At 42.3% G+C, this 11,160-nt stretch overlaps 1 protein-coding gene across 3 annotated transcripts in view; it reads right to left on the bottom strand.

The window, feature by feature from the left end:
* The window catches only part of LOC122563270 (SAM pointed domain-containing Ets transcription factor), a 92,789-nt gene that overhangs the window by 17,796 nt on the left and 63,833 nt on the right, over positions 1–11,160 (bottom strand). For all 3 annotated transcript variants that reach the window (XM_043716944.1, XM_043716946.1, XM_043716945.1), the window contains exon 3: positions 5,278–5,475. In XM_043716944.1, coding sequence (XP_043572879.1) covers positions 5,278–5,475 — 198 coding nt within the window. The remainder of the gene's footprint in view (positions 1–5,277; positions 5,476–11,160) is intronic.

Here is an 11,160-nt window from a genome sequence, read left to right as displayed (position 1 = left end):
AAACTCCATCCCCTCCACCATCTCCCCCCCCCCCCCCCCACCCTGGTACAGGCAGTCGTTAGTGCAGCCAGGGTCAAGAACATGGGATTCAAACCTTTTGTTTTTGTCCTTAACCCTCCTCTCACGTCCCACAGTCTCCTGAAACCACAATCTCCTTTGGTGTACTAACTAAAGATGCACCTTTTGCTTCCCTGGCTCCCACCCCATCTTGCACTTTCCAATACCCAGAAGCTGTCACTTGGTAACAAGCCAGTGCATGAGCCTGAAGTCCAAGAGGTACAGGAGACTGGTAAGGAAGGAAAACTGTGCATTTCCAGCCAGCAGCTCAGAGACTAACACAGCGTGTTTTTCAGAGGGGAGCAGGGGAGCAGCATCTGTACCTGGTGAGTCACCAGGCATGGGGAAGGGGCAGAACTGCCACTGGGTGCCCAGAGGCTGCGGCCACCATGTTGCAAATACAGACTCGGATGAGGATTTCAGTGGGGTCACAATCTGAAAAAATGGGCTTACACACAATGCATTGGCAGGCCAGCCAGAGAACCTGGCACCACTGTCAAGGTACTTGGAAAAGTTTGGCTCTAGCTTGACATGAGGCTTTACACAGAACTAGAGCCTATCATTGGTATCTCAGTCAACGAGTGTGGTGCTGAAAAAGCACAGCCAGTCAGGGAACATCCGAGGAGCAGGAGAATCAACATTTTGAGCATAAGCTCATCATCAGGGTTGGTATCTGAGCCTACTATCCATGATAATGAAGAACTGAAGAAATTCCAACAGGAATGATGGTTACGTTGCTGCTCCAATTAAAACAAAACCAGTTTAATCAACCCATTCAGGCAGGTAATGGCACAGCCCGATAACAGATGGCACTTGAATCTAGACCTCCAGTTGCAGAGATAAGTACAGTGACCACTGTCTACACACACCTTCTCAATTTACCTGGAACAAATTCGCCCAGTTTACTGTCTCTTTCTGATCCCATTGTAGTTAAACGTACCTGAACATAGTTACATTTGGATTGAGTTGATGTAGATTTTCTTTATCTAACTTCTGTCAGGGCAACATAGAAGTAGTTTTAAACCAAAACACTTCACTTACATGACTTAAAATATCTTACAATTTACTCAAGTTTCAATTTGTATGTAATCTCCTTTCCTCAATATTCTTTCTGTCTGTGGAGTTAACTGTGTAGGCTGAAGCTATCCAGCACAATTACAAAGATCAGTGAACAGATTAATGCAATACATTACAGATCAATTACCATTAAATACCATATAGACCCTTAACAGCTGTGGTATAAAATTATTCACACAATACAGTATCAAACTGCCCATACTTCCTGGTGTAAGGTTGATCACAATCACTGATAAATAATTATGCTCTGGTGTTGGAGAATTTAGCCCAATTAATCAGAGAACACAAACACACAGATCAGACTGAGGACTGACAAGGATTTATTGATCAAACAGCGATATCGTGGAAGAGACTTGACCCCACTGAAACAGTCACTGAATGGGCTGTTCAGAAGGAACCTCAGCTTCTTCTCTGAACAGAGAATACAGTGGAGTTTTATAGCTGAAAATGTGTTGCTGGAAAAGCGCAGCAGGTCAGGCAGCATCCAGGGAACAGGAGAATCGACGTTTCGGGCACAAGCCGCCTGAAGGGCTTGTGCCCGAAACGTCGATTCTCCTGTTCCCTGGATGCTGCCTGACCTGCTGCGCTTTTCCAGCAACACATTTTCAGCTCTGATCTCCAGCATCTGCAGACCTCACTTTCTCCAGTGGAGTTTTATACCCTAACAACAATGAAGGGTGAGTTTTGGGCAATGGTGTGAGTTGTATAACAAAGAGAAATAAAATTTATTCATTGAAAAGATTCAAGTGTCCAGTGTCTGACAATGAGTTTCTTAATTGACTCAGGAGATTCCGATCCTTGGCTGGAGTGGGTGTTAGTGGGTTTCATCCTGGTACCAAGGTGTTTGTATTGTTGAGGGAGCAAGCAAAGTACCTTTGGTGCCTCATTCTCTGGGTACCCTTTGTCAAGGCTTGACTCCTAGTGCGAGCAGCTGTGCCCTAAGGACATCAGAGGTGCTGCGCTATTGTGGAGTGGGAGAATCTTTATTGGTTAATCTGAAGAAGTATATTCTCTTGGTCTGGGGATGGATGAGTCGTGTCCTCAGGTATGTGTGATGTCTGAGGTGGCTGGTTTGGAAAATTTGAGGCATTGTGGTAGGCTTCGTGACTAAGTGCAGACATTTTGTGCTGTCTGTTTTGTGGCCATGTCATGGGGAGGCCGGGACCCATATTTTCTCCCACATCCGGTATAAAGATACTCATCCACACAGCCTTAAAGCTGCTCACTTCCTGATGTAAAGTTACTAGCATTCCCTGGTGTAAATTTACCAGTACTCCCTGGTGTAAATTTGTTCACACTCCCCAGTTTAAAGTCATTCAGAATCCTTGATGTAAAGGTGCTCACTCATACCCACTTCTGTAAAGTTCCATCCGCTATGCTGCAAAGTTGCTCACACCCCCTACGTAAAACTAGTCGTCCTCCTTTGGTGTAAATTTGCCAATGCACCCTGGTATAATACTGCGAATGCTTTCTGGTGTGCAGTTGCTCACACTCTCTTCCATTGCTGGAAACCAACGATATTGCTTGCTTGATTATGACAAACTTGCAATCAACTAAGTGGTCAGCTGGTTGCAGTCGCAATTTCATCACTGAGTAAGAGGTCATCTCGCACCAACAGTTCTTTCTGTGGTAGCTTGAGTTACAAAACAATGGAGTGGTCAATCTGACACACACAGTTGGTGCCAGCCCTATGGGTTGCCCCTTTACAAGTTCACAGGCACAGTACAGCCGATGCCTTAGATCATTCAATTACATTTTCAAATGAAAAACCTCATGTTTTGATGAAGTAATTAAAAAATAATCCATTCTAATGGGCACAGATGTGTGGGAACCAACGCAATTGGCTTTTATTTAAATCTAAGATTCATTTCATTGAAGTCCTTTAACCATCACAGTGAAACTTCACTCAAGACCATGAAAATGCCTTTTAATAATGGAGAAATGTGTAACGTCAGAGTTTATAATAACAAAGATTTCTTAAAGCATTTCTTACAATACTGTAGATTCTAATCAGAGTCATATAATTGTGGCAAGGAATTTGGTCACCGTACATAAAGTCATACAACACGAAAACAGATTTCAGTCTGACTAATCTAGGCTGAGTATCATCCCAAACTAATCTAGTCCCACCTGCCTGCTCCTGGGCCATGTCCCTCCAACCCTTTCCTATTCATGTACTTACTTAATGTCTTTTAAGTGTTGTAACTATGCCTGCATCCATCATTTCCTCTGGAAGATCATTCCAAACCACTCTCTGTGTAAAAAAAATTGCCCCTCATGTCGTTCTTAAATTTCTCTCATCTCACCTTAAAAATATGCCCTATTCTTGAAATCCCCCATTCTTAGGGAAAAGACACCTACCATTCACTCTATCTATACCCGTCATGAACCTGCTATGCTCTGAAGCAAGAAGTCCCAGACTCTGCAGCCTTTACTTACTTATTAGTCAATAAAAGTAATAGAGATTTATAAATAAGCACTTACAATTATTCTAATATTTATCATCCATCTAAATGTATAGATTTATAGTGAGAAAGTCTACAGTACCTAGATTTGTAATGAACAAGTCTAATAATGCTGAGATTTGTAATAAGAATAAGGAAAGGGTTTGCAATATAAAAATATGATGGAACTGGCTCCAATAGCACTACTTTAACAAAATTATTTATATTGAAGGCCATGAATAATGGCAGGGTTTATAATGTGACTTTGTAAGAGCATATAAGATTGCAATGAGGAGAGGCTAGAGAAATCTATTCAATGTAGGAGAGTAAGTTCAAGTTATGGGAAGTTACAATGAGGTAAATAGGAACAAGACAATCAGCTGTGATATTCTTTTTACAAACAGTAAACAGTGACCAAACTGATAGCTTTTAAAGGGAGATTATTGAAAAGCTAAAAAAAATTTAAAGGTGGAAAAGAGTTCAGAACTGGAAAACATGGATAACGTGTTTAGAGAACTTTCTCAGGTAGATTGTTGAATGACCTCCTGTGTTGTAAAAAGTCCCATAATGTCAATTAATATTTGTAATAGAAAGTTGGTACATAAGGGGCATTTCAAACAGCAGTACTGTACTGGTAATGAGGGTTTATGATAATAAGGTTTACCAGCATTGTTTTTATAACCACAAGCTTTATAGATCTTATCAAGTCTTAAATCTGATACCAGTCTCCATTACAATTGATGTTAATTATTTATATTGTGAAACTCTGCTCATAAAGTCATGGAAAAGAATTCTAGGAATCACCAACATAAAATTAAAGTGCTCTGTTCGTAATGGTGGCTTCCAAGCTACTGTACACTAGCTGCCATCCAGATAAGGAACAGAGTGCCCTGCTGATTCTGTGGGCTGTTATTTATACATAATTCGAGCTGTGGCTTGGACTTACTGCCACCACAAGTAACCAGGGCAATGAAGCCTGCATTAACTTGTGAAAGGAGTCTGATGGGATGGATATCATGGTTGGCATAGGGTAACCACTCACTCTGCCAGAATGTCAAAGTGACACTTCAATAAAATCACAAGGTGGGCAGAATTTACTGGGGTGGAGGATAAGTTGCAGGGGGAGGGGATGGGAGAGATGACCTGGAATGCTGTTTCCAAGCTAAGCAAAGATAAAGCAACAGAGTTGAAAGTTCAATGAAATTTGTGTTGTGTGAACTGATTTCTGATGGAATGTCAGCAAGTGACCATGAGATTGATCAAAGTGTGTCAGGAGATGAAAAACAAGCCTTTGAACCTTTTTCCCATCTCGATCCAACAGCTTTTGACTATTAAGTGGATGTCAGGTAAATCCATATTAGCCTGTGATGTCTCCACAGTTAAACAACTTTCTTCAATTGCTGCCTGGACCCACTCATAGGTAAAGTATACGCAACAGGATGGGATTCCTGATGAAGGGCTTTTGCCCAAAATGTCAACTCCCCTGCTCCTCGGATGCTGCCTGACCTGCTGTGCTTTTCCAGCACCACACTCTTGACTCTAATCTCCAGTATCTGCAGTCCTCACTTTCACCGAGGGAGGGATTGTACTTTAACTACTACAGCTATCCAAAATTGGGGGAAGGATAAGAGGCCTGTTAAATGAATGCGGAGACAAGAGCATTGGCTGTTCATGCCTTGTACTATTGCCTTGTACATACCAGATTTCCAGATATCCAGGTGTGCATACAAAATATCACCGCACATCGGCGATCTTTGTCTGAATTCCTCTTCTGACATGGAGCACAGGTCCTTGCCGCTGAGCTCCTGGAAAGATTTCCCAATTTGTGGCAGTCGGTATTGATGCTCTGTCCATAGAATCCACTTCTGAACATTGCCCACACTCCATTCTATTGGATCTAGAAACAAGAACATTGTAGGAATTAATCATTTGATTTGATATGATTTATTATTGTCACATGTACCTAGGTACAGTGAAAGATTTTGTTTTGCTTGCACTACAGGTGGATCATAGCATACAAAGATTATAGGATGATGAACAGACCTAGGATTACCAAGTTATGGTTGCAAGGAAGGTGCACAAAAAGCAAGAGCAACATGAGATTTGAAATTTCAGAGGACCTTTCTGAAGTCTAATAACAGTGAAGAAGAAGCTGTTCTTGAACCTGTTGTTTCTTGTGTTTAAGCTTTGATACTGTATCTTGCCTGACAGAAGAGGTTGGACCAAGTTATAACTGGGGTGGGAGATGTCTTTGATGGTGTTGGCTACCTTTCAGAGGTAGTGAGAAGAGTAGGCGGAGTCAATGGGTGGAAGCTCAGCTTGTGTGATGGACTAGGCTGTGTTCACAACTCTCTGAAATTTCTTACAGTACTGTGCAGAGCAGTTGCCATATCAAGCTATTATGCACCCAGATAGAATTCTTTCTTTGGTGCATCTATAAAAGTTGGTGAGGGTCCTGATGGACATACTGAATTTCTTTAGTCTCCTGAGGAAGAAAAGGTGTTGTTGTAACTTCTTGACCATCGTATCAATGTGGGTGGCATAGACAGATTGTTGGTAATCGTCTATTGTAGGAATTTGACACTCTTGACCCTCTCTACCTCAGCTCCATTTTGTTAGCATCTGACAAACGTATCAGTCCTAGTCACCATCAGAAAGCAAAGGCATGCATTTTGAATGAGATGAATAACCTTGATCTGAACTGAATTATCTGTATCTTGCTCTATTCTATAGTAAAGTAGATGAGCTATTTCCATGCATTGCTCAGGCAATTAAAGTTTGTGAGTGTCAGGTATGGTCGTCTGAACTACAGGATTTGCTAATGCTGATATTTTGGGTTACATATTTAAAAGAACTTTCTTCTTGCAGGAAACAGTTAAGGTTCATTGTTACCTTCCCTCCTTGCATGTTCATTATTTGATGACTATAATTGAACTAATTCAGATCGGATTCCCACTATGCTTTGCAGAACTAGGAAACAAATGTGATTCTTAAATTCAGCACCAACTGAACAGGTTTTTTTTATGCTACCTGTTGCTTTCATAAAAAAATGCACAATGCTGCATTTGACTTTACTTTAGAAAAGCATTATACTGCAGTTCTGGAAATCTGAAATAAAAACAGAAAATTCTGGAAATATTCAGCAAGTCAAGCAGTGTTTCTGGAGACAGCAATTGAGTTAATATCACAGTTACTGATTTTGTTCATGAGGTAAATGCTTTAACAAATATACAAGCAGGGAAAATGGTATAGGGATGGGTGGGTTGCACTTCGGCATGTGGTGTGGACTTGTTGGGCCGAAGGGCCTGTTTCCACACTGTAAGTAATGTAAAAAAGGCAAAAGGCAATTGTTATGGGGAAAGACTGGAGAAATTAAATGACAAAAGGAACGAAGATGCAAAGAGCAAGCACGTGATAATGGTACATGTGAAGAAACAAAGATGGTTCTGGGTTACCAAAGGTCATGAGGTCAATGACAGTCTTAGAGACTTGTTCAGTACGGAGCCACGAGCTGGAGGGATATAGAATGCAGTCTGTTAGGTCTGTTGTGCATTTTCAGCATTGTCTGTTTTAATGCTCTCCTTAACTATATTTCCTATTCCTCTACGTTACAATTTCAAAAATGTATTAATTTATGGGATGTGGACAGTGCTGACCAGGAACATAGGAACAGGAGTAGGCCATTCAGCCTCTCGAGCTTGCTCTGCCATTCACAAAGATCATAGCTAATCTGTGGCCTGTTTAATTAAAAAAGACTCTAATTAAATTTAACAATAGAATTAGTATCAACCGCCATTTGAAGAAGAAAGTTCCAAACCACTATTATCCTTTGCATGTAGAAGTATTTTCTAACATCTCTCTTGAATGGCTTGGCCCTAATTCTAAGTCAATGCCTCCAGTTCTAGAATCTTCACCAAGTGGAAATGGTTTATCATTATCTACCCTGTCTTTCCCCGTTAATATCCTGACGACCTCGAATAGATCTTCCTTTAGTATTCTCAATTCTAAATAATAAAGGCCCAATTTTAATAATCTCTCCTCATAACTTCATCCCTTTAATCCTTGCAAACTTGCATTGAACTCCCTCCAAGGCCAAAGCCTTACTAAGATGTGATGCCCAGATCTGCTCATAGCTCCTTGAAAGTGGAGTCGCAGGTAGATAGGATAGTGAAGAAGGCGTTTGGTATGCTTTCCTTTATTGGTCAGAGTATTGAGTATAGGGGTTGGGAGGTCATGTTGCGGCTGTACAGGACATTGGTTAGGCCACTGTTGGAATATTGTGTGCAATTCTGGTCTCCTTCCTATCGGAAAGATGTTGCGAAACTTGAAAGGGTTCAGCAAAGATTTACAAGGATGTTGCCAAGGTTGGAGGATCTGAGCGACAGGGAGAGGCTGAACAGGCTGGGGCTGTTTTCCCTGGCGCGTCAGAGGCTGAGAGGTGACCTTATAGAGGTTTACAAAATTATGAGGGGCAGGGATAGGAAAAATAGACAAAGAAAAGATTTACAAGGATGTTGCCAGGGTTGGAGGATCTGAGCTACAGGGAGAGTCTGAACAGGCTGGGGCTGTTTTCCCTGGAGCGTCAGAGGCTGAGGGGTGACCTTATAGAGGTTTACAAAATTATGAGGGGCATGGATAAGATAAATAAACAAAGTCTTTTCCCTGGGGCCGGGGAGTCCAGAACTAGAGGGCATAGGTTTACGGTGAGAAGGGAAAGATATAAAAGAGACCTAAGGGGCAACTTTTTCACGCGGAGGGTGGTACGTGTATAGAATGAGCTGCCAGAGGATGTGGTGGAGGCTGGTACAATTGCAACATTTAAGAGGCATTTGGATGGGCATGTGAATAGGAAGGGTTTGGAGGGATATGGGCCGGGTGCTGGCAGGTGGGACTAGATTGGGTTGGGATATCTGGTCGGCATGGATGGGTTTGACCGAAGGGTCTGTTTCCATGCTGTACATCTCTATGACTCTATGACTCTACTCTAAGGTTTTGTATAACTGCAGCATAATATCTACATCCCTGTACTCCAACCATGTAGATCTGAAGGCCAACATTCCATTAACGTCTTGACTAGGCTAGCATTTGTTTCCAACCCCTAAAGAAATGCAGCCATAGATTGGGTAATCAAACTTGCAGGACTGTGGGGCTAATTAGATTATTCTGTCAAATATCTTGTGGCAACCCAATAGACCAAATGATCTCCTACTGTGCTGTATGGTTTAATGATTCCGAGGCATGGTTTCTCCTCTCTGAATTATCTGTGGGTTGAAATCAAGAACCCTCAAAGTTCAAATAAAAGCAAAATACTGTGGATGCTGAAAAACTAAACCAAACACAGAGAATGCTGGAGAAACTCAGCAGGTCAGTTCTGAAGAAGATTTATACTGGACTCGAAGAGTTCACTGTTTCTCACTCCAAGGTGCTGCAGATGCTGGTCTCTCCACATTCTCTGTGTTTTCTCCACTCAAAGCTATTCTTTCACAGGACAACAATGTCCCAACCTCCCAGTGTCTTTCTTCCCTTTTACAACCTTCAGAAAAAGAAAGACATTCAATTAAATAGTATATTTCATGATAACTGGATGTCCTGAAGTGTTCTACAGTCAATGAAGTACTTTGACAGGTGGTCCTGTTGGAATTTCAACTGCCAGTTTGAATATAACAAACTCCCCAAATATATGATAATGACCAGCTAATAGTGCAGCTGGGTCTTGAACCCAAAACCTAGTAACGCATTAGTGAGAGTACACAGTTGACACATGGTATAGTATCAGCTACTCACAAGCAATTTCTTTCTTTGTCTGAACTTGGTCATCTTTGTTTCTTCACCAACGTGCACCAGTCACTGCAAATGCTCATTGCCCCAATTTAGTCCTCCTCATTTCCCTTCATGCCCTTTCAGTACTCCCTACCAATCTCCAAGTGTCCACATTTCTCAGCTAATCATTACATTCCCCAAACTATGCACAACTCCCACAGTTTCTCACTTCCACAGCTCCTCTTCCTTGCTGAAACAACACATCCACACACCAATCACGGACAATGCCACAGAAGATAGTTTCCTTCTCAAACATCAAGTTCTCAAGCCTCCTGTGAGCAATACTATGGGAGATCAACTGCATTAGAAATGTTAGTGTGCACTTTCGAACATCATACAGTGTTCAACAAAATAACCTCCATTTATACTTGATAAACAGTGCGTAAAGAATAAAAACCGAGAACACACCAATAAGCAGTCCAGTTATCAAAATCATTGACACTATATCGAATTCCCTTAATTGAAATGTTTATAAGTTATACAGTCATAGAGTGATGCAGCATGGAAACAGATACTTCGGTCCAACCAGTCCATGGTGAACATAACCCCAAACTAAACTAGTCAAAACTGCATGTACATGGCCCATATCCCTTCAAACATTTCTTGTTCATATCATTTTGTGGGTGGCACAGTGGTTAGCACTGCTGCCTCACAGTGCCAGAGACCTGGGTTCAAATCCCGCCTCAGGCGATTGACTGTGTGGAGTTTGCATATTAGATTAGATTAGTTACAGTGTGGAAACAGGCCCTTCGGCCCAACAAGTCCACACCGCCCCGCCGAAGCGCAACCCACCCATACCCCTACATTTACCCCTTACCTAACACTACGGGCAATTTGGCAGGGCCAATTCACCTGACCTGCACATCTTTGGACTGTGGGAGGAAACCGGAGCACCCGGAGGAAACCCAAGCAGACACGGGGAGAATGTGCAAACTCCACACAGTCAGTCGCCTGAGTCGGGAATTGAACCCGGATCTCTGGCGCTGTGAGGCAGCAGTGCTAACCACTGTGCCACCGTGCCGCCCATATTCTCCCCGTGTCTGCGTGGGTTTCCTCCCACGGTCTAAAAATGTGCAGGTTAGGTGAATTGGCCATGCTAAATTGCCCATAGTGTTAGGTGAAGAGGTAAATGTAGGGGAATGGGTCTGGGTAGGTTGTGCTTCAGTGGGTCGCTGTGGACTTGTTGGGCCGAAGGGCCTGTTTCCACACTGTAAGTAGTCTAATCTAATTTAATTATCTGAATTCCTTTTAAACATAACTGCATTCGCATCCATCCCTTCCTCTGGAAGATCGTTCCACATAAGAACAACGCACTGCGTAACCGGCCCTCATGTCTTTTTTAAATCTTTCTCCTCTCACCTTAAAAATATGCCCCCAGTCTTAAAATCCCTCACTCTAGGGGGAAAGACACCTGCTAGTCACCTATTCTGATTTTATAAACCTCTATAAGGCTGCACCTCAATCTGTCATGTTCCAGTTAAGTAAGTCCCAGCCTATCCAGCCTCTGCTTATAACTCAAACCCTCCAGTCCTGGCAACGTTCTGGTAAATCTCTTCTGAACCTTATCCAACTTAATAATAGGAGAAAGTGAGGTCTGCAGATGCTGGAGATCAGAGATGGAAATGTGTTGCTGGAAAAGCGCAGCAGGTCAGGCAGCATCTAGGGAACAGGAGAATCGACATTTCGGGCATTAGCCCTTCTTCAGGAATGAGGAAAGTTGGTCCAGCAGGTTAAATGCCCGAAACGTCGATTCTCCTGTTCC

The sequence above is a fragment of the Chiloscyllium plagiosum genome, chromosome 26 (assembly GCF_004010195.1).
Source record: "Chiloscyllium plagiosum isolate BGI_BamShark_2017 chromosome 26, ASM401019v2, whole genome shotgun sequence".
NCBI classification, from domain to species: Eukaryota; Metazoa; Chordata; class Chondrichthyes; order Orectolobiformes; family Hemiscylliidae; genus Chiloscyllium; species Chiloscyllium plagiosum.
This window is presented reverse-complemented; position numbering and strand designations above follow the sequence as displayed.